This window comes from Archocentrus centrarchus, chromosome 15 (genome assembly GCF_007364275.1).
Source record: "Archocentrus centrarchus isolate MPI-CPG fArcCen1 chromosome 15, fArcCen1, whole genome shotgun sequence".
Classification (NCBI taxonomy): domain Eukaryota; kingdom Metazoa; phylum Chordata; class Actinopteri; order Cichliformes; family Cichlidae; genus Archocentrus; species Archocentrus centrarchus.
In genome coordinates this window covers 26973725-26998721 of record NC_044360.1, presented here as the reverse complement: position 1 = coordinate 26998721, position 24997 = coordinate 26973725, and the positions used below count along the sequence as shown (strand labels likewise).

At 40.3% G+C, this 24997-nt stretch overlaps 1 protein-coding gene across 1 annotated transcript in view; it reads right to left on the bottom strand.

The window, feature by feature from the left end:
* stk32c (serine/threonine kinase 32C) overlaps nucleotides 1-24997 on the bottom strand; it is an 89549-nt gene that overhangs the window by 40960 nt on the left and 23592 nt on the right. The window contains exon 2 of the mRNA XM_030748094.1: nucleotides 15691-15746. Within this exon, the coding sequence (XP_030603954.1) occupies nucleotides 15691-15746 (56 nt within the window). The remainder of the gene's footprint in view (nucleotides 1-15690; nucleotides 15747-24997) is intronic.

The following is a 24997-nucleotide window of genomic DNA, read 5'->3' as shown; positions in this document are numbered from 1 at the left end:
AAGAACTTGACCACAGTGACTGAAAGCACCCTCAGCACACTTCGATCTAATTCTGGGAACAGTTCAAAGCTCTGCACCTGAGGACCTAAGAGGTCGAACTGGGTTATAGACACTGAGTCTCACTGACCACTGAGAGCTTTATGGGCTAATAGAAAGATTTTAAAAATAATTCTGTACTGAACTGGGCATGAGCAAAGTGACTTCAATACTGGGGTAATATGTTTAAATATGCTGACTCTGAAAAAGATGAAGCTGCCCTACTGATAATTTAGGTGATCCAGCAAATCGAGCAGGTGTCTAACCTGCTTGATATGAATGCATGGACCAATTTTAAGATAAGAATTTTCTCTTTTGATATATTTTTAAGTGGTAGGAGTTCTGATGATCTTCTTAATATGATTATCAAGACTGAGCTTAGAATCCAAAATAATGCCAAGGTTACTGGATGGATGGATGGATGGATGGATGGATGGATGGATGGATGGATGGGTCTCTGTTCTGTTCTAAAAAGGTGTTGAGACATCCAGAAGGTAACGTCATCAATGCAGCTTCTTAATTTGTGAACAGAAGTTAGATCATTAGAGGAAAATGAATATGACTGTGTATCTGTGTAAGAATGGTAGGATATATTACAATTCCTTATGACAGTAACAAACGGGAGCATGTAAACGTTAAAAAATATTGGACCAAGAACTGACCCTTGGTGAACACCTGATTGAATTTTTTTACAGATCTAATGGTACTAACTGAAACACAGAAACATCTACACTTTATGATGAAAACCAATCAAAAACCTGACCTCTTACACCAACTGAACCATAAAGCCTTCAAAGTGTCAAAGGCAGCAGTGAGATTGAGCAGAACTAAAACTGAAATTCTTTGTGACTCTGATCTTCAGGTCATTGATGACTCTAGTAAGACCTGATTCTTATATGATAAACCTGATCGGTCCCTAATCACAAATACTGCAAGTTGAAAGGTATTCATTCAGTTGTTTATAAAGTTTTTTTTTTTTTTCAAATGATTAGAAATAGGTCTATAATTATTAATTACCAGTGGATCCAAGTTGTTTTTCTTGAGTATGGTACATTTAAGAGAAACGGGGGAAATGCCAGTCTTAAAATATCTGTTAATATTTTCTAAATGATCTGAAAAACAATGAGACAGATTTGAAGAGTGTGATGGGATGGAGACAAGTAAAAAGGTGCAGGTGATGAATAACTTCTTCCAGATCTTATGAGTGAGACTGTGGACAGTGAGCTTGTGACAGTAATTTGATAAGAACTATGGCTTTGGAAGAATTAAATGTTTTTTTCAATGAATGAGAATAAAAAAAATTTTTTTTTAAATGACCCTGATTATTGTTAATCACTTAGAAGATATACAATTATCTGGTTAATTTTATTTCATTGTTGTAGCCATGTGCATTTTTTATTTTCTATATTTTTCCTCTCAGCTCTCCAGCAGATGCTTTTTGCCATCCTTAACTTTTCACTGATTCTTCTAGGTGCTTTAGGAGGACTGCATATATTAACAGTGGTCCAGTGGACCAGCTGGTTGCCACATCTACTTGCAATCGGCCGCTGAATGCAAAAAATAAATCCTATTTTTACTCTGCTGTGACTGAACAATTAAAGGGAGATGTGGCACTCAAAGAATCCTGCACTGAAATCTATGGAATAATTGTATTAAAGCAAAAATAGTGGTAGAAGCACAACTTTAAGGGGAAAAGAGTTTTTTAAAACCTTATTTTTTGTCACATTTGACTGGTGACTTTATATATGGAGTCTTGCAACTGAACAGTATAGTAGATAAAGCTTCAAAACAACTGCCCAAATAAATATCAAGAAGGCTGTTAAGTAGCAAAACTTGTCCAGCACGAGATAAATAAGGATTATCTTTAACAGTAAATCATGCAAAGCTCCTCTATTTGAGTCCGAAAATATGGAACTGGGGATGTAAAAATAACCATAATAGGTCCATTTTAAACAGAGGTCAGAAATACATGTACTTTGTTTTCTATTTTAAAAAAATCTCAATAATTGTCAGCTGGGGATTGTGGTTTATAGCAAAGATTTCATTAAACGTGAGTAAATAGTTGATGGGACAGATTTTCAGTGAGGAGCTTGGTGTGTTAGTAGCAAATATTTACAGCAGCAAGGCAGTGTGGGATTGACTGAGAACATCTCTGTCAGAGGACTAGGCTACAAGCTTTATGAGATTTTGGATAAACAAACAATGCGTGTTAATTCATGGGGATTAGACAATATGGAAAACATATAAAATCACCAGACTTGTTTTATATTACGTTTCTTTTGAATTCAGCAAGTTACGGGTGAGACAGAGGCCGTGTTTAATTAAAGGACAAACAGCCAGCTGCATTTGCTGAACGTACACAGCAAACATACAGAAACAGTCCAAGTGTTATTGAATTCAGCACTGCAGCTATCAGACTGCTTTAGTCTCACGCACCAGGGAATTTTGAAAGGTGGTGCGCTTAATAAGCAAACACAACAGTGAGGAAAAAATGGCCATTCATGTGGGCTGTGTCCAGGGTTTAGACTTGGCTCTGGATTCCATGTCTCCAAGCAGCGGGAAGGACGGCGGCGCTGGCTCTGGGTGAGATGCTGTCACAACGCTGGCTGTAATCTCTGACCACCAGCTGCACATAGCACCTGTTTATCTCTCCTACAGAGCGCCTTTTAGAGGTGGTCAGACAAGCGCACAGACACACAATAAGCATTAACACGGGACCACGCAATTTCTCTGGATATTTCTATGTATGCTGCTAGAAGCCTTTGGTTGCAGGGGGAACCTAAAGGCAAGATCGAAGCACATGAAGTAGTGCTACAGATGAGAGCGCCTGTCTGTCTCAGTCTCAAAGGCGGACGCCTACAGAATCCCTGCTTTGCATCACAACAGCTCAGATGCTCACTTTTAATAGTTTTGCACTCTGAAGCATGAAACTGTTTTTGTTTGTTTGTTTGTTTAGTTTTTTCTGCTGCACAATCATTATTTAATCAGCACTAAGAAAGGAGAACGGCACTAATAACGAGGAGCTTGGCGGGCTGCTTCCTGGAGTTAATCTCCATAGGGTCAGCCAGGGGCGCCTGGCAAGCAGAGACACATACCTACGATTGAACAGCACATTAAAAAACATCCAACAATCTAAATAAAGGCAGCTCAGTCATTCACCCATATGTTCTGAAAACTTTTGAGGATCCCTTAATGAGGCGATACTAGCAGCAATTACAGAATAACAGCGGGGCTCCTGATGGGAGCAGCTACATGCAAACTCTGCTTTAAAACGAGAAGTAATCCATTAAAAAAAAAAGCAACAAAAATTCATTAATTATTCAGAAGAGTGCATATTGTGTGGAGCCAAGTGAAAGAGAGGAGATTACTCAAGGATGCTGTAATTAATAATGTCATAGAAGAAAAGGGCAGAGCAGCTGCTGCTGTGTGTTATAATGTCTCAAGTTTCAAAATGTATATATAACCATAATTCAAGTTTATATTTAAACAACACAGCCTCCCTAAATTTGCTGGAAAAATTCCACTGGGACTCAATGTGACCTATCTGCCAGTGCGACCCATCTACTGCAGATCATGACGCTAATTATATATTCCACTGAGATGATCTGTCCAGCTCCAACCTCAGCCTTTTTACCGAGCTGCCGAACGGGTGGAGGATGTTAATTCAGGAGGTCACTGGATAATGATTCCACAGGGCATTAGAAAATTCACAGTAAAAAAAAAAAAAAAAAAAAAAGATTCAGTCTCTAGAGTGGAAAGCACGGGATTTAGGTAAGGTAAGGGTTCTGAATGTAACCCGGCATGTCCCCACTCTGTTTTTCATAGAGGTAATTCCTTAATTAAACCCAAGAGATGTTTTATCCCTGAGTTATATTAAAACTCTATCTATACTTAAAGCACCTATAAGTCCTAATACAAAAATAAGTTCAGTGGTATTAAAAAGCTGAGAGCACAATGAGCAGCTTTTTCAATTCCCTTTTATTAACTTAATAAAGAATTATGAAAGAAGATGAGTGGAAAATACTGCAGACTGGCAGGCCTACTGGCAAGAGCCTCAAACTGTGCTTAAAATAGCAAACCAGGAAGTTCATTACTATCCTTTAATAATGCGTGCCATCCATCACCGAGGAGATATCGCATCATATGTAGGACCATTCCAAGCTTACTCATGGCTTTTACCATATATATTTTAGTCATCACAGTTAGGCAGCGCACCTTAATGATAAACACACAGCTCAGAGTTTAAGAGCCTTGCTGAAGGACACACAATGAATCCAAAGCATGGCAGAGGTTGTAACCCTTGGCACCTGCACCCAAAGGGCTCATGGCGACTTTAGTGGCATTACAAGATGATTAATGGTGTCCATAAACTTTAGATCAAAGATGGACATATCTTCAGGGTCTGGAAAATGAAGCTAGTGCAGAATTTCCTTAATCCTGGGCCAAGTCCTGCTGTGAAAAGATCTCTGGTTGTACAGAAGTCTATGGGAAGACAGGCCTCTGTGCCCTTGCAGTCAGACCTCAGTAAACGCTTTCTTGATGTGTTCACGGTTTCAGCTGTTAGTTGAAGGTTTTATTAAATACAACATGATGTTATTTTTGTAAATTAACATAAAAAAGGATGATAAAGGGGGTCCACTTTATAAGATGCTACAATACAAATTTTACATGCTGCATTAAAGTATAAGAGTAAAACTCATTCAGAGCGGTTGGCTATCATATTGACACTGGTGATGGTTGTATTATGTTTAAATACACATCATAAGGCATACCCATGAATCCATATCAACTTAATAGCTTGAACTATAAACAAACAGTAAAAAACCCCTAATTTATTCTTCCTAAATTGGTTGTTTTAAGGTTCACCATCTGTTGTAGATGAAACTGCAAAATGCAAATGAGAGACAATCTCTCTAAAACATATAGTTTTACTATTTAATGGGAAGATTCTTTTATGCATTAAACTGAACTGAAGTTCTAAAGGAGGATGTACTCATTAAGACAAAAAGCAGATGCCTAAACTTGCTGCAACACAAGATTTAATAAGGGCTGAATCCTATTCAGTTTCTGGGTCCTTGTGCTGCACATGCCAGCTCAATGCACCTCTGTTAGGGGAGCAACAAACAACAATCTTTGTAACAAGCAAATAAGCTGCTTGTTTTTCAGATTAATTGTTTGGAGTGTAAAATATTTTTAAAAATGCCACTTTGCAGAATCAAGAACACATGGTGGGTAATTAATTTTCCCAAGGGGTCACATGACAAACTGGGACTGTTGTTGAGGGCTGCACCAACCACTCTTTCACCTCTGTGAGGTATCGAGTAATATACTGAAGAAAACATATTCCTATAAGGTCTCACAGGAGACTGACCTGCAGCCACTCTCTGAGACAAACCTCTGGGTTTATATCTCAGTAAATAAAAAGCCAAATCTGCTTTCTTCCACTCTAAATCTTTCATATGTTTAAAAAAAAAAAAAAAAAAAGCGATCTAGCTCTGCACCCCAACCATCTGCCTCAGCCTCCAGCTCTTTTCCCTCTACCCAGGCCTCCCTCTGGTTAATCTCAATGTTACGCACTCCTTGAACACATGCACTTATTAAATGCTTATTAGCTGAACACATCACTTGGTAACAAAAAAGCCCTTTCATGTCGCGCTTCAAAGCGGAGCATCACTGTTAAATCCCAGAGATGGCTGCATGTTGTTTACCTTTCCGATCCACCTTCCTCCTCCGTCTCGTCCCCTCCACTGTTCTGCTATAGTTAGCACTCCTATCAATTGCTGTCAGAAGGCCTAAAGCTCCAGGGACAACAAGGCTTGCAGCGAGGAGAAAAAGGTTGGGTGTTAAATTTAGTGGGCTCAGTCAGGAAGCTGCAGATTTTGTGTTTTCTAGGTCAGGTAAGTGCCAAGTCGGCCAGAAGCCTCTGACTGAGACACATGGGGGGAAACATGGACAGATAGAGGACCATTGCTCGAGGGGAGGGGTGATGGGGGAAGAGAAGGAGGGCAGCCCGTGTCTTTTCTCTTAAGTTCTCCAGAAATATACTGTACTTTAAGTTCTGGCATTCACCATTACCTCAGGTTAACTTTGAGCTCATGCCTGTTGTTGATAAGAGCGGTGATTGAGAAAGAAGTGTAGAGGATAAACCAGAAATGTGTAAAGGTGCCCACTCACACCAAACACGCTCCTCTTACTGCTTCATTTTGGTAAGAGTGCTTTGAGAGAGTCAAGAGAGGAAAACACACTTTCAGGGTCTGATAAACATGTCATCTTGGGAGAAGAAAGGATCATTTGCACTTTCATTTGGTTCATTCCACTGGATGTCTCCTGCTCCACAGCGGCTGCCGACAGCCTGCAGGAAATGAACGTGTTTACTGAGCTTGGCCATCCATTTGCTCAGCTGCAGCAAGACGGCAGGCATGACCATTAATGCCGGACCTCTCTGAGGCTTAGCTGTGCAAAATGAAGCTATGTGTTACAAGTGAAAAAGAGGGATATGTTTTCTCTTCCACTATGAGAATCATCTCAAGTACAGATACAAATGCAAATAAATGATAGCATTTGCAGCACAAACACGCCTGCATAAAAAAATTATTCTGGCAGACTGAGAGCGTTTTACTCGCTAAAGAAATGTATTCACTTTGTCATTTAATCATGTCACGTATAAAAAAAAATACTAAAACACTTGAAATGTAGTATCTTTAAGTCCTATTCTGTCTGACTGACACTTGAAAACTTTAAGTTCAGTTCAGCGTCAACAAATGTGTTCTGAATATATGAGAAGCTAGAGTCGGTGAACTTGTGACACTGTTACTGAAAAGTGACACAGTGGAAGAGGGACGTACTGCCAAAAGTATTCATTCACCCATCCAAATCATTCAGGTGTTCCAATCACTTCCACAGCCACAGGTGTATGAAATCAAGCACCTATGATATGCAGCCCTAGCAGCCCTGACAGACAGCCGTGCCTTCATGACGGGAAGTTGTAAACAAATCAGTGTGGTTCTACAGTGATCTGATGTAGAAAGATTAAAGTACTGCCAACTGCAAAAATTACTCATTTAATCAATTCAGCTTTAGCTCTAGTCATGAACCGGATCCGTGGGACTGCTATGACAGCATAAATTTAACACATAAAACACCAGATTTTATAAAAACACAGACAAAGATGAGGATGTATTTAATGTGAATTTGTCATATTAAGGCTTACACACAGACAGTTTCATCTGGTTCCAATTTTAAATGTTTAAATGGAAACACTGGCTTTCCTGCCAGAAACAAGAGAGTAGAAAAAAAGATAGTCTGTTAAATATTGTTTTGCATGGGTAAAACTAAAGGAATACTTTAAATACACATTATTGAACTAATATGAAAATTCTAAAATACACCAAATTGCTGTCAGAGCACAAACGTGTAAACAAGCTTGCCTGTCCGTGCTTTCCTCCAGTTTACACAGAGTACACAGAACAACCGTTGTGTATGAAGGCAAGGAAATGTAAGGACCCATGAGTATTACACGCATCAAAGAATGTAATGGAGACCAAAGATGCACAAAAAGTGCCTAAAGGCTTATCTCCAGGTTTGCTGAAGCTGTTAGAGGTGTAACAGTGTTCCATTAAGAGAGGAAATATCTCATACATATTCATCGTAATGATATAGCTTGCAGTTTGTCATCTGCTATCTTGTTATATATCACTATGATGTAAAATAAAGTAAGGCAGAAACTCTATCTAAAACATGGACGTAGTCACCGCGATGTCACCCACTGGTTAGTGAAGTCCCGTTATGAAGCCTCAAGCTTGAGCACACCCTGACCTTGGATATCATTAGAAGACCCTTTCTGACTCTTCTAATGATGACCTTTATTTACAGAATGGACTTCATTATGACCTCAAACTAGTGACTGAGTACATTAATGCATCAGGAAAGTGTTCGCAGAGCAAGAGAGCTGAGGGCTGTTTTCCAAAAGACTTCTATACAACCCGAGTCTTTGGCAACCAAATAAGTTGCCCCCCTGCTGGCCCTTCAAAAAGAATACAGGTTGCACTTTGGCTTCATTTTTCATACCCCAAAGCTATGTCCATTTTATTCAGTCTTTTGCAGAGTTCACACATTTTGGCCATCCGTCCATCTGTCCATCTGTCCGTCTATCCATCCATCCATCCATCCATCCATCCATCCATCCACTTATCCAATTCAGGGTCGTGGGGGGGCCTATCCCAGCTGTCATAGGGCGAGAGGTCTGATAGACCCTGGACGGGTCACCAGGCTGTTGCAGGGCCATACAATTTATGCACCCACACTGGCAACTGTCAGCGCCAAACTGACAGCATGTCAAAGAAGTTGCACTGCCAAAAATAATGGATTCATTGTGAAAAAGTACAGAAAAGGTGTTTTTCTCATTCTGAAGGTAACACCAATGATTATCCAATGATCAGCCTTCAGACTACTACCCTCAGCCCAGTGACCTCATAGAAAAGGTATAATACAGCACGCCTTGTCTTAAAATCATCAGTCAGTAAGACGTAAAACTGACGGCTGTGTTGACTGAGACTGTCCATGATACCTAGATCACTACCTTGTTAACTACATATGCCTGACTGCTTACAGCACTCCTGCTCTCTCTAGCTGAGGTGTCTTTCTCTGTCCAAAAGTAACATAGTTCCACATTCATACACTTGTGGGACTGACCACTGACTGACCTGCCGGTACTACAGCTTTCACAAAGGGGCTGATTGATTTGTTTCGGTAAGCCCTGCCTCTGTTAACTGGCGGGCTTTGTGCTCTTAGTACAGCACATATGCAGTTTGCAAAGATCATGCTGGCAGACTGTTATTTCATTGTTATTTCCAAGCAGAACGCTTTAACTTCACAAGACAAATAGCCTTTAGGATGATGACTAACCACTGTATTTGACAAATGGGACACAACATCAGCTAATGCAGCTGGAGCTGCTGTGCTGTCAACTTCACCAAAAATAAAGAGCAGTATAGAGTTCCTCTGTCACACTAAGCTCAGTGGGGAATTACTAACACCACTGTAATATGTTGTATAAGAAAAAGAATAACTTTATTGATCCCAGAGGGAAATTCATGTGTCTGGTATAGCTCATCTGCTATTTGTATGAGAACTGAAAAGCCGGATGGCTGTGGGCACAAATGGTTTTCTGTATCTCTCCATTTTACAGCAGAGAGAGGAGACTTCCAGTACTGATGTGTTTTTGTTCCACAAAGATGGGTGATCAGAGTTGTTCAGGATGGCTTTAGTGTGCATTTTTCCACCATTTTTTAAACATTGATAATGTGATAATGCCACAAACTATTAGTTTTTATCAACTATATGCCTAGGAACTGGTGAGGAATAAGAAGTTAGTGAGCTGTACATAAGAAAAGTTTGAAGTCAATTTCATTTTTGCTCTGTTAAATGTGATTGTTGAAAGACTACAAGAAAACCGACCACCCTCCAGACTCTTTAACTGCAAAATCAGCCACACTCTTTTCTGTAGGATGATTTTGTTACTTAATTTTGTCATAACGCAGGCACTCATACCTACAAATGCCAATTTATAGTATCGTCAAAGGCTATAAGGGTATAAATATCTTAAAGACTCTTATCTTTCCTGAGGTCCAGCCTGAGGGCGCGGCATTGTTGATCAAAGGACACCAAGTTAGATGGAAAACTTATCTGACCTTTTAAAGTCGAATGAGAGTTATTTAATCACAGATTCTTATCAGTTTTAATCGGAAAATGTAACCTTATCTTAAGAAAAATGCTGGCTACTGTCACAGTTTTAAAATCCATTCTCCATGGTTCGGCACAGATATCAAAAAATGTGGAGGTGGAACAAAGCTCTCTCTCCTGTTTGTGGAAGGTACGTAATGATGCTGTACATGAGAATATGGATACTTGTACTATTCTCCAGGGAAGAATGGTTGAAATGATAATGAAGACAAGCAAGAATTTAACCATATTATTATTGGAAATGCAGCAGTACCCAGAACACCCTCATGATTAATATGTCTATGTCCGAAGGCACGCTTTAGCAAAGCTGGGTGATAATGAAATAAGATGCAGACTCCAGTGGAGAATTTAGAGGTCATGAGAGCTTTCTGGCTCACAGCAAATGCTGCCATTCTCATTTTCTACCTTATATGTCATATTTTGTTGGCAGGAACGTTGATATTAACGCCTACAAATGGCCTATTTTTTCTTTTTGGATGTCACAATCTGCCTGTCCCTTTTATATTTAAAAAATGGTTAAAATTATACAGTTGAAATAATAAACCAAGGAAAATCAAGCTCTCTACGTGGTAGGTTAAAGCAGCTATTCCAACCATACGGCCCCTTCTTCTTTACGTGTCTATGTAGGGCAGGTTTATACAGTGAAACCTACAGTATAGAGGTGTAGAGCACACATTTCTAGGCTAATTGGTTGCCGAGGGCCATGCTGTGGCTGAGCTGCAAGATGAACTCTGCAAAACCAACTTTCATCTGAGTAAAGATGAGAGTTGGTTTTGAGAGGTAGAGAGGCGGGAGGGATGGGAAGTAATGAGTAAAGAAGTCCTCATGAGCAACTACTGTCATTCTTTAGAGACAGAAGGACTCTGATTGGCCGTCTGGGAGCCCCACAGAGCTTAAAAAAGAAAGAAAGAAAACGCTGGCAAGGGCTTCATCATCTCCTGACCTTTCCATAGATATCATGAGTGTGTCACAGCTTCGCTTGCTGTCCTTTTACCTCATCTCCATCTCTTTTTTACTCCCACTTATTTCCAGTGCCTGTCTCTGTTCATCTGCCTTTCTACTTCCATCCGAGTGGGCTTTATCCCCACTGAAGCATCTGCATGGTGCAGGGATTGAAGATGCAGAAACCACCAGCTGAGTTCATCCACAGCGTCTGACCTTCCCTGTCTCTCTCCATTCACCTCTCCTCTATTTGTTTAGATGTTTACCTGTCCACATGGCTGTTGGCATTAGGAAGCTGTCACTAACCTGCTGTCGGTGCCAATGACTGTCATGCCCCCCCCCCCCCCCAGCTCTCAAAGTACGGGCTTTAATGAGCCCAGCGAGGGAAATGCCAGTTTTCTGTGCAGTCTAAGCTGAGAAGTTGGAGCGACAAAAGGGGAACAAAAGTCTGATGCACACAGGGAACAGTTAGAGACAGAAAGAGAGCAAGCAAGAAATTATCCTCACTCTTAAGATGTATGTGGCCTACAACCCTAGCAGTCACATTACATACGTGCTATGTCCTCCTGGAAATAAGCTACTATTACTCTTTCCTGAAAAAGAATAAATGGAAGAGGATGGATGGATGGATGGATTTGGAGCATCTGCTGGAAGGCAGATGCTCCAAAACAACAGAGTGAGAAGTAAAGAGAGACAGTAGGAATTCAAACAATATTAACACTATATTTGATCTTTAATAATGCTATATATTGCTTTGCCAACAGTTTTTTTTTCTTTTTACTGGCATGCCCCTAAAACCAACTTGAATTGAATTGTGAGCTGAGCACAAGGAGAAAGAGAGAAACTAGGCATTATGTAACAGAAAGACAGGCTGGGAGGGAGGGAGGTACCTGCGTTGATATTTGAAATGAAGGAACGGGGGTGGGGGGGTGGGGTGGAGGTGGAGGAGTACTCCGATAAAGGGAAAACTCTGTTTCTGATTTTTGCAAAAGAGAGTGAGATTTCAGTAAAGCTCAGTCCAAACCACTTCTCCTGATTAATTTTCTGTAACATTCATCCTTGAGGACCCACCACTGTCATGAGCAGCAACATCTGACAGGACAAAAACAAGACGCTCTCACAGCTAGGAGACTGGTTTGACATGAAGCCTGATTAATTTGTAAACATCTATGAATGTGTCTGTGAATACAATATGAATACACTATTGTGCAAAACTCTTGAGGCACCCCGCATTAATATTTTGCTTCTCAGGAACTAGACTTTCTTGTAATTCTTTAAAGTGTCCCTCAGCAATTGCTCTCCAGACTTTCTGAAGCTCTTTCAAAGGTTTTCTTTGGACATTGGCTGCATTTTCACCCATTTTCAGTCCAGTCCTTGAACCTGACCATTTTCAGAGGAATGTTTTTTTTCTTGTTTGTTAAGCCACTTAACACTGACCTATGAATTATTCAAGAATGAAAAAAGGCACCAAACTCAAGGGATGAACCAGTTTTGTGTCCACACAGACAACTTGGCAAAGAACCCATTTTAAATTGTATCTTTAGGCACTTTGTTACTAGCAGAAACACATAATTTGTGCCTATTTCATTATTGAATCAATGAAAAATATCCATAAAAAAATTTAAGGAATCTGAACAAGTAGAGGAAAAAGAAGAGGGGGCAGGCCTACAAAACTATCTACAGCAGATGAACAGCATCTGAAAGTTATGTCCTTAAGAAATGGGGGGGGATCCAGCAAAGACCTGACACAGAACCTGAGTGATGCATCAGGGCTTTCAGCTGATCCACCTACTGTTCACTGACGCCTCATTAGAAATGGTCTCAGTGGAAGGGTGGCTTTCGAGAAGCCATTCTGAAACAGGGAGAGAAGGCTGAGGTATGCCAAATTCCACAAGAACTGCACTGAAAATCAGTCAACAGGCCTGATGGAATGATGAATCCAAATTTGAAATTTCTGGTTCGAACTGCTGTCAATATGCATGGAGGAGGTCAGGAGTGAGGTACAACAATGAGTGTCTACAACCACCTGTAAAATGTGGTGGAGGCTCTGTCATGGTTTTGGACTGCATTTCAGCCAGTAATGTTGGGGGTCTTGTTAAACCTAATGGAATTATTAACAGAGTAAAGTACAGCCGAATCCACCATGCAATACCATCTGGAAAGTGGTCTGATTGTGTTTATTTTTCATTGATCCCAAAGACACAATGGAACACCATCATTCTTGGATTGGCCTTCCCTGAGCAGTGTGAGACAGAGAACAGAACAAAAGGCAGCCAACATCCAAAGTAGAGCTTTGAATGTCCTTCAAGAAGTCTGGAGAACTATTCCTGAAGACTATTTAAAGAAATGAAAGAAAGCTGCCTCAGAGTTCAGGCTGTGCTGAAGAATAAAGGTGGTCACACCAAATACTGTCTTTGAAGCTTGTTAGAATTGTACAAACTCTGTTTTTGCCTTACATACTGTATTTCTAAGTATGCTTGCATCAGTATCAATAAATCGCTGCACCTATTTCCCATTTCCCAGCAAAATATAAAGAAATGAGCGGTAGCTCTAGACTTTTGCACAGTACTGAAACCTGTGCAATGTTTTGGCATCTGATAAACCTTTAAAAGCACTGACCTCCTACTCCGACTATTTGACTGTTTTAAACAACACGCACTTACCAGCAGCTGAGTTGTGTTAACGTCAGGTTAGCAACTCAGACCTAAAACAGCCCTGCATTATCACTAATTCAGTTCTGGACCCAAACTGTTCCATTAAAATGAGTGGTACTCCTTTATTTATGCTCATCTACTCAGGCATAAATTAGGCTTTTCAGGTACAAATTGTAAAACTAAAAACCCACGGTGTCACTATGCCAGCAGCTGTGGCATCAGTTTACATTTTCAGACTGCAGGTGTAGCAACAGTTGCATTGTGGGAATTTTGACGCAGGGTCTGTGGCTGCCAGGAGATATGTCTCCCAATGTGTGTGTGTTTCTTTAATTGATGACTTAAGGTCAAGGTTTTGCCATGCATCTGCCAACTGTCAATTAGGGCACTCTAAGTCACACAGTTTGATGAGGGTCCTTGAGGTGCATAGTTTTTGTCTTGTATTGTCTTTAAGCTGGATAACACAAAGAGAAGCTCTTGTAATAAAAGAGTGAGACTGAGAAGCCTGGTGCAATAAGATACACACCTAAGTGCTGAGACTGTAAAGATGAAAAGTGCGCAGAGTAAAGTGAGTGTTTCTGGAGAAGGACGTGGTTTCCTCTTCTTCCCCTCTGGCAGCCTCGCAGTGGGGAGCTGTGAGGCTGCCCCCAACCTACCTCACAACTCCCCGCTGTGCAAGAACGAGCTCAGCAACACACATCCTCTCACTTTCACAAGTGCATACGTGCACATCTACAGCGCTGCATGCCAATAAACCCATTTTCTTGGAGCACCTACACAAGCTGCAATATACGGATCATGTTTCGCAGCGCTACAGTGAGAGGCAAACACCTCCCTCTGTTTGTGGCTCATTCTATCTTTCTCTTCTCTCCCTAACCACACACACCAACACCTTTCTGCTGCGAGGCTTTTTTTTTTTCCCAATGCTTATAGACAACTATAAATTAGGATAACCAAATTTGATTTATTACCTCCTACACCTCCCCCACTTAAGTGTGTTCAATAGGAAGCAAAAGATTCATGCTGTTAAAGTGTTCAAAAACAGCAGGAAGGCAGCGTGAGGCCACAGTGGGCCAAAAACCTCAGACTAGATGACCTCCAACAAGGACAAAATTTATCTGGACGTCTCTGTGAGCATCTGTCTCACTGTGTAAGTGTAGAATAGTGTCTGTGTGTGCACGGCTGGGGAGAGATATTGCACAACTTAACGCAAAATCTCAGACAAGGACCCAGTGCATCATTCACATCTCATCTCAGCCTGTTTCCTTACAAACATTTAGTGTGAGTTTTAAAGCCAACAATGTGAATGGACCCTTATTTACATGTTGCATTCATTTCAAAGAAACTGAAGTGAGTATAAATTGTTATTCAAAGAAATGTGGGTTGTTCTGCTTCCTGGCTTACTGCTGATCCACTTCGGTATCATAAGGGAAGTGACAGTAGCTTGAAGGAACAAAGCAATAAGTAAAAATTAACATAAATTCACATGGTAATGTATTCAGCATTGGGCAATGACTTTCCACATTACAGAGGGACATGTTTTTAGAAAAAAAATTGTGTTTTGAGGAGAGCAAAGCAGGGAGAATTTGCACAGGCGTGCACAGATACAAGTATAATGAACAAATATTAGCAGTGATATTTGGGATTCAAAATGAAGATAAACTATTCCAATCTCTGGAGCCCAATTGTGTGTCGACACACACACACACACACTCCGTGCTGAATTCATTACTGAAGTCTCTTCCAGACGTTCAATGCGTACACAAAGGAATTCTTCGGCAAAAAAAAAAAGCCCCACAAGTTAATCCAAAACGACTGTTTTATCAACAATGGCCACCAACGGTGATATTGGCACCTGTGATAAAGCTCAAAAGCACTGTGGGTAATATGCAGCACACACACTCACACACATGCGCCAAGTTTTCCTCCTGCCTTTATTCAGCCCAACCGCTGAGCATGATGACAAATGCAGCCACAGAATTGTGCTGCTCTGTAATTAAATTGAGACGTGGGGTCAAAATTCCCAATAGATTGACTGGCATGAGATGAAATATAAATTGGCTCTCCTCTAACTGACTTTATAGAAATAATTACATAAGCTGTATTTATAACTGCCATTAAATTAGGAAAAAAGGACAGCTCTGTTAAGCACCACAAAAGAGAACTAAAGTAAAATCCCAGCCCATTTAGCTCAGCTTGCTCTGATTCTTTAGAGATCATGACTGTGTGTGTGTGTGTGTGGGGGGGGGGGGGGGGGGGGGGGGGGGTAAATTAAGGGTACAGAATATATACAACGCATGAAAAATGGAGGCCACGTTACCTTTCCGAAGCTCCCCTTCCCGATGGCCCGCAATATCTGGAAGTGGTCAAAGTTTACTGTGAAGAAAATGAGAAGCATTTACTAAGAATGTGTCAGTTTGAGATGAGGTATAAAAGAGTGAGCGCGACATGTACAGTGCTGTGCAAAAGTCTTGAGCCATCACTCATTTCTTTATTTGCTTCCAGGGGGCCAGACTTTCTTATAGTTTTTAAAGTGGTATTGAGCAATAGTTCTCCAGCCTCTCTGAAGCTCTGAGAAAGTGTTTCTTTAGAAAACATTTCGCTTTTTCATTCATTTTTAGTCTAGTCCTTATACCTGACCATTTTCAGAGGAATGTTTTTTTTTTAACATTGACCTATGAATCATTCAAACCTTCAGTCAAAGGAATGAACTAGTGTTGAGTGAACCAGAAAACTTAGCAAAGAACCATATTTAAATTGTGTCTTTAAACACTTACTTGCAGCCTCTAGCAAAAACAAATTATTTGTTCTCATTTCTTTAGTGGAATCTACAAAAATAATATTAATCTGACAGGCATAAAATAGTATTTTTGCACCAACAAGGTGATTCCCAAAGCTATTATCTGATTATAGCTAATAGTTATGCACACATACTGCAGGCTTACTGCCAATGTAGTAGAAAACATACCTGGACAGAAAAATAAAGAATGAAACACAGTCATGAATTGGCCTCCCCAGAGCCCGGACCTCAACGTTACTGAAGCAGCGTGGGATCATCCTGACAAGAAAATGGAACAAAAGGAAGCCGACATCCAAAGAAGAGCTTTCAATGTCCTTCAAGAAGCCTGGAGAACTATTCCTGACGACTGCTTAAAGAAATCACAAGGAGGCTGCCTCAGAGAGTTCAGCCTGAGTGGAAGAATAAAAGGTGGTCGTACCAAATACTGACTTCAAGGTTGTTAGAACTGTTACATCGCATATTGTAATTCCATGTATATTTGCACAGTTTCATAAACTGTTGCACACAGTACCAATTTTCCTATCAAAATATGAAGAAATGAGGGGGTGGCTCTAGACTTCTGCACTCTACTGTATAAGAAATACAGATATTAAACTGATCATTGTTTCATTCTAAAACCAGACTTTCTTTGTGCGCTGCACATTGTACTAGTGCAGTTAAGCCGCACCTTTGAGATTAAATGTTTTATCCACAAAAATACAAAATGAGAACACTGTGGGGGAGGATAATATTTATTTTTGATAACGAAACGTGAAAAACTGAAAAGCAATAATAATTCATCCGAGCAGTCAAAATATGAAGAAAGTTTGGTTTTTTTTCTGGAGGATCTGTGCAGTGATGTGCCAATATGGTATCATGTATATTAACAATATATAAATAACATTTACTTATGAAGACTCAAAACTAAACTAATATAAAATTAAGTATTTTTCAACTTCACACCAGTTTAACAAATATTACACACAGCACAAAGAAAAAAATGTAAAATGAGTCCGAGCTACGTCACAGAAAATTGGACATATTTTCATAAGTTATTATCAGGAGCAACTTCTACATGCTTACATTTGAGAAAACAGAGACGTTTCAAATGAAGACCGGAGGCAGAGGAGCTGGTTTTCAGAATGACATCCAGCTCTCAGCCCTGCAATCACTCATTTTATTTCTTTTTCCTATTTCAGTATGTATAACAGCACAGCCAGATGTTTTCATTCATTGCCGCTGGAGTAGATGTGTGTGTGTGTGTGTGTGTGTGTGTGTGTGTGTTGTGTGTGTGTGTGTGTGTGTGTGTGTGTGTGTGTTCTTCAGACTGATTGAATCATTCTGTGTGCAGAATGATTAAGTCCTGAGGAAGACGTGGATTGATGGAAGCACCAAGGCAGCGTTTCAGGTCTTTTTCTCTCTGTAATTAATGAAAAAATAATCAACAATTTTGGCTATTTGGAGGGGTATTTAACTACTAACACTGATGTACATGATGTAATGAGAATCACTGATCATTTTTTTTTTTTTTTGGCCACAGCGGTTTTATTGGCAGTATAGAAAGAGACAGGAAATGGGGGAAAGATACGGGAGAAGACACGCGGGCAAATCGGCGACAAGCCGGGACTCAAACTTGCACCGCCCCTACCGCAAAGCGGCATATACATATGGTCGCCTGCTCCACCCATGAGCCACCCGGGCGCCCTCACTGATCATTTTTAATCAGTTCGTTTTTAGCCCAAAATATCCATCATGGTCAAGCATGAAAAAACGAACAGCCAACCCATTATCTTCGAAAAAGGGTTATTAGTCTACTTTTCATCTTATAGTAATACACATTGTACTATAAAGATGTGTATAGTAATACACATCTTTTTGTATAGTAATACACACTGTCTTGAGGGTCATTAATAGCAAGTTTGTGTTTTTCCTATTTAAGATATTTAAGAGTAAAGTTGGATTAAAGGCAAAGGAGCTAAAACTGAGGGGCTGCAGCAAGGCCCATTAAAATGATAAAGAAGCAAACACAGATATAAGCACTCAAGAATCATATTATCCACACAACAGCCGAGATCTGTTTGTTGCAGTTTCACCAACTCAGAGTTTAGAGTAATTAGCTGACGCTGAATAACAGTTGTTATTAAGGCCAGTAAAATCGGCAGTTGGTAACTTTTACATTCAGCAGCTTGTTAAGACACTGAGAATTAAGTTACAATTAAAATAGCGAAATGTTGGTTGTATTTTCTTTCCTGATGCATGCGAAAGGTTAGGACTTACATCTCCAAATGCACTGGAACTGAATTAAAGTAGAGAAATGAGTCACACAGTTACTATGTACTGCATGTACTATAATGTGGTAATGTGGGCGGATGAAGACTGCCACTGATGGGCCTCCTCCCTGACCTTCTGGTCATCTGTGTTACTGATTGAGATGCCTGCCTGTCTGTGTGTGTGTGTGTGTGTGTGTGTGTGTGTGTGTGTGTGTGTGTGTGTGTGTGTGTGTGTGTGTGTGTAACAGTGCCCCAGGCAGATAACGGCACAGCAGGTATGACGCTAAGTCATGCAGCTTCTCCTTAAAAGTCACTCAGCGCCCTGTCCATGTAGACAAAGAGCAATCATCGGAGGAGAGAGCACAGACTGGGCTCCTCCAGGCAGACCCACTGCTAGCCAGCCTCTGAGTGCTGAATGAGAAGGTAAACCTCCACAGTGCTAGGTGCTTTCAAAGACAATGGTGTGGTTTCTGTAGTTTGTCTGGAAGATACTCTGATCCAGTCCTTCTGTACGTGGTTAATCCCCTCATATGACATGGCTCTGACTGCACCTTGGGGCCAGACACTGTACTGTAATATAGCTCTCTCTGTGATATTAAAAAGGATAAAGAAAAGAAAGAAAAACTGATTACAGCATGATATCTTCACAGATTCACCAGGTCCTTTTTCCAGTAAGAGTGATGATTCATTTTCTCATCTGGGTCCTGTGCCAGTATAGAATATACTAGCAGATGGACAAACAGGATTGGAAATCCCCTCCCCTGACTAAGGTTTCTGACATCAGAAGTGAGGTGGCTGTCTGGCAACTTTTGTGCCTTTACCAAAGTGACATTCCATTATTCACACCCGCTTCACACACTGATGGTCCAGGTCTGCAGAGGTGACAAAGTAAGTTGTGCTTGAACTTTTCTCTCAAGGTCTCTTCTTTGATTACGAAACTTTTCCCCCATGCATTCATGTGGCAACATAATGAACGGCTTCCAGGAGAGAGTGTCTAAAAAAATGAGTGCAGATTGGTCTGCAATCCCCTTTGACATTACTGCTGTAAAAACAAATTATTTTCTTCCTCATCAACAGTTGTTTTATTAAGAGGTGACAGCAAAAGGCAAAGAATGCAGTAATTATCTTTTTTGTTATCTTAGCAACCATCCTCATTATCAAGACTTATCTTATTGTCTCAGGCCGTTCACTCAGTTCACGATGAGACTTCCTCGGTTTGCTACACATTATGATCCAAAACATTTCTGTCTAGTCTATTCATGTTAATCATTAACTGTAGCGTGATAGCAGGAATAGCCTTGAAAGCTGGTGGATTCTGAGTCTGCACACATAGTCACACATATTTAATTGGCAAACTAATATTTCCCCAATAGTGCTTGGACCTCTGACCTTTACCTCAAGGTCACTGAGATTCAAACTCATCTGAGATTTTTCGTGGATGCATCTATGGCAGGGGTGTCCAAACTTGCAGCCCGCGGGCCGCTTCCGGCCCCACCCACTTCCAGTCTGCGAACTGATGTAAAAAATAATATACAATTTGGCCCTTTAAGTTACTTTTTTGACATTTCGGTTAACCCTCTTAATTGGAGGGGAAGGTGAAATGCCAAAAAAGTAACTTAAAGGGCCGGTCACTACCCCAAGCTCATTACCATAGGTGAGGGTAAGGACTCGTAAATCAACAGCTTTGCTTTAACACTCATTCCCTGTGGGAATCATAGCTTGAGTTTCCTGTTCTTAGCTGATAGGAGTGGCACCCAGTGTGGTCTTCTGCTGCTATAGACCACCTTCTTCAAGGTTCAACATCTTATGTGAGACGCGCTTCTAAATACTTTGGTTGTAACAAATGGTTATATGAGCTACCATTGCCTTCCTATCAGCCCAAGAAATTTGATCTTCGTCTCCTCTGACTTCTGACATCAACAAGGCATTTTTGTCCAGAGAATCGCTGCTCACTGGATATTCTCTCTTTTTTGAATCATTCTCTGTAAAATCTGAAGATGGCTGCACAAGAAAATCCCAGTAGATCAGCAATTTCTGAAATCCTGACCAGCCCGTCTGGCACCAACAACCATGCCACATTCAAAGTCACTTAAATCACCTTTCTTCTCCATTCTGATGCTTGACTTGAACTTCAGCATGTCTACATGCCTAATTACACTGAGTTGCTGCCATGTGACTAGCTGATTAGCCTTAACAAGCAGTCGAACAGGTGTATCTAACAAAGTGGCCCGTAAATGTACGTTCTGTTGTGGCACATCACCACTAAGCTTGTGGGGTTTTGTTTCTCCATTTAAAGCATGCCGCAGACTCTGAGTGGGATGCATCTTTCCAAGTCTTTTACTCAAGATCCATCAGTCAAAAAAATCTGAAGGGCCTTGAAAGGATCCACTGTGAACTTTATCCACACAGGGTCAGTGCTTTCTACAAACACTTGACTAAACCCTGAATCTTCACTGAAACACACTGTTGACGTGATGTGTCAGATGGTACGCACAAATACCTAATAAATGTTCATTCAGCATCCTTAGAATATGATTCTACGTGTTATATCATGGCACAATCAAAAAAAATTCCCCTCAACTGTTTGTTTTGGGTTTTTTTGGGTAACCATCGATCCATGCACCCAGTACTGCAGCGCTTCCTAGAAGTATGAGTCATCGGGTAATGGGAAACGAAACAAAAGTACCCCCTCCTCCTCCTTTTATCCAGCCTGGTGAAAGGAGCTGCTCTTTAGAAAAAGGGGCAAAGGACTTACAGGCCTTGTTCCATGCTGAGGGGTAATTATTGTGGACACAGCCATTCCTGGAACCATCTTTTCATGCACAAGGCTGACAGAAAAGAATTGTGGAAGTAATATAGTTCATTAAGTCTTTAAATCACAACATATAGTGGACTGTCACTAAGCTGGCAAAGGTGAAGTGCCTACAGTTCAGTCAGTATCTGGGTTTACAGCAACACAAATATGAGGGAGCTTTATATTTACTTGTCAAATTTAAATTCAAATTCTGCATAACTAACTATTCAAATGCAATTTCAGTGAAAGCGCTTTCACACTACTCACAGTGAGTATCCTGCACTTTTCTATGCACGCTTCAAGTGTTTGACTTCTACACAGTTCCCACAGCGGGTGTTGAACCACATGATTAAAGGACATTCATTAAACAAACAAGGGAACTCTTCATGCACAGTTACATCCACACCAAGCAAGAAAGGGCTCAATTACCTTCATCTGCTCTATGATAACGTTTGTGAAAATGATCTTTAAATTGATAGAAGACCACTGATTGTCTTTGTAATTTGTGTCATGTCACAGTCAAGTGGTACTCCAGAGAAACATCCAGATGATGTGGCTGCAGCAAACAGCATGCTATCTCTATCAACCACTCTCAGTTTTCACTGGACGCTGCACAAAAGACAACGGCCAAACGCTGCAGGCAACTGCAGCCTATAGTGTTAGTGAATGGTTAGTGAATGGAATTCTCCCATTATCATGGAAATAATGGGAGAACGACAACATCTTTTCCTCCTATGGGGGCTGTAAGCTGCTGAAACACAAGGATAATATGCTGAGTAGGCTCCACAGGGATCCTCAGTGGGGGATTGGCTCCCGGGGAGTTGATGTTGGCATAAAGCCCATGTCAAGTGGCATAGAAAGAGAGAGCCTGAGAGAATATGTGTGTGTGTGTGTTCATGTATACTACCACTCAGAAGTTTGAGGTCACCCGGAAAGTTTTTCATTTCCAGAAAAGACAATGCGGGTGGATAAACTTGGACCACAGTGATGGGAAGATTAAGGAGGAGAGAAACAGCTCGTGATCTGAAGCGTATCACGTTATCTGTCAGAGATAGTGCAGGCAATGTTATGGCATGGGCATGTATGTCTGTCAGTGGAACAGAGTCACTGGTGATGTTTATTGGTGATGTGACAAAGCAGGATGAAGCTTCTGAAAGTGGGGGACTGTGTATAAAAATGGCCGTCATCTCTAAACAGTTCATGTAGTACTTACGTTAAATCCTGTGAGTTAAAGCTAAATGTCACCACTTCAATCACATCTTAATTGTGTAATTTAAAATTCACTGGGGATGAATACAGAGGCTAAATTCCAAACTGAATTATATGACAGAAAGTAAGAAACCGTACATCCACTTTAAGATGCAGACTTTGTCATTTTAACACCATAAATTCAGCTTCCACCAGCTGTTAGCAGTGCACCTAATATAATTCTAAACTCTGCTAATGGATGTTTTTGGCAAATGCACCCTGACTCTTATGCTTTTATGCATCTAAGCTTGAAACAGGTATTTTCCGATGCTTTTTTGCTTGCTTTCATCTTAGCCCAAGCTGTGAAAGCACCCTGTCAGTCACCCCACACTGTATAAGGAGAAAATGAATATGATTTCGACTCCATATAGCTCATCTCAGTCCAGAAATACCATCTAATCATTTGTCAGTGTGTCTTTGACTTTCCGTCAGTACTGTTAACATTCAGAGGAACTCTCTTTTGCTCCCTGCTATGTGAGATGGACCTGTTCTCACATCTTTGTTGCTCAGGAGCAACTTGAAAACAAAAATGAACAAAAATCCAATAACCTTGATGGCACTTGCTCGGGGAGCTTCATATAAACTCATCAAAAACTCCACTTATTTCTATGATGACTGCAGTCAATTGAATCAACTGTAATACAGGGGATGATTAAAGCAGAAAGAGGGAAGGCGAACAAGGTGAACTATGAGGAGGGCACCTTCCTGACCATGATGAAAAATACATTATGCAATTAGATCATTAACCTTGCTAATAACACACTGGAAAATAATAAATTAAAGAGACGACTTTCAAAGCTATTTTCTTTAACTAGGTACTTTAATAAAGGGAGATCCAATGCAAACTGCAGCCCAGTTAAATACATAGCTTATATTTAAACACAGAAAGGAAGGATATGCTGAGGCACGCAAAAATTCCAGTAATACTGTATATAAGAGCTAATATGACTTCAGTGTGTAGCACAAAGGTTCCATAGTCATGTTTGGACATTAATTATGAATCTTAAGATAATGTAATTTTCATGAGAGGTTCTTTATTAATCAACATCACAGCTGTGAGTGAAGGAGTGGTGGCAATCGATCCAGAGCGATCAATTATGAGTTCCACTCATATACAAGCACACACCGATAAGAGAGCTTTGGCAAGATCGGTTACAAACAGGTGCTTGGGGCTGTTTACCATCAAGAGCGTGAATTTATGTTATTTATGCAATTTCCCCTATATGAGAAATGTTAGTTGGGCCCGAGTATTTTGTCACTTGTGTACTTCCATTCTGGCATGGAAGCGTACTTAATAAAAGGACAAAACTTCCCTGGTTTTAGTCAGAAATATAGATATAAGCATGAGTGGACATGATGTGGTGTCCTCCTTTTGTTTGATGTCTGTAATTATGAAAAAGCTGAATAAAATGGTTATCCCATTTCCCCCCCAAATTCAACAAGTTTTTTTTTCAGAACCACAATTATTAGAAAGAATAACTGAACCTGTTAGATTCAATGTACAACCACTGAGAGAGAGGATGTTTAGGTGCAATTTATGGATGCTCTGATTGCTTTCCCAAAAATTCATTGACTGTCATTGGTTACTGCCAACAGCTGTGGCCATCGTTCTGTGTCTTGGATGATATTTATAATCCCAATTCCCAAAAATTGGGAAGTTGTGAGATTGTAAAATGTAGATAAAAACAGAATGCAATCATTAGTGAATCTCATAAATCTCATGTTCAAAGTAGTACACAGAAAAGATATTAAACTGAGACAATATAACATTTTAACAAAAATACAATTAGGTCATTTTGAATTTGATGGCAACATCTCAAAAAAAATCTGTAAATCAAACACTTTATCACTTTACTACTGTATATTACTGCACTGCATTGTTTGCATATCTGCCTCTGCACCAATGACTATCCATCTGTATATGGACTCTTTCATATCCCTGTATTGTTTGCTTTGTTTTGTTTTCCTTGTTTTCAGAGCACTAAGCCCCTGTACAGCTTAGTATAGTTTGTATAGTAGTATAGTTTGTATAATTTACACCTCCTCTATCTATCCATCTATCTATCTATCTACAAATTGTGGAACAAATTCAGAATAATGCACTTTAATGTAAAATTTTAACGACTTTGAATTTCTCATCATATGCAGTACATTAAATTGTAAAAAAATTCCCAGAACCTGGAGAAAGGCCAAAAAATCAACACTGGATTCTCATGATCCTCAGACAGCACTGCATTGCATGGGCTTAGCAACATCCCAGATATCACTGTCTGTGAAGTTTGCCTTACCATCCACAAATGCAGGTTAAAGCTCTATCATGCAAAGAAGCAGCTATATGTGAACATGAGCCAGAAAATCTGCCACCTTCTCTGGGCCAGAGCTCATTTAAAATAGACTGGGGCAAAGTGGAAAACTGTTCTCTCGTCAGACAAATTGAAATTTGAAATTTTTGGAAATTACAGACACTGTGTCCTCCAGACGAAAGAGACGAGGGACCATCTGGCTGGTTATTAGAGCTTGGTTCAAAAGCCTGCAT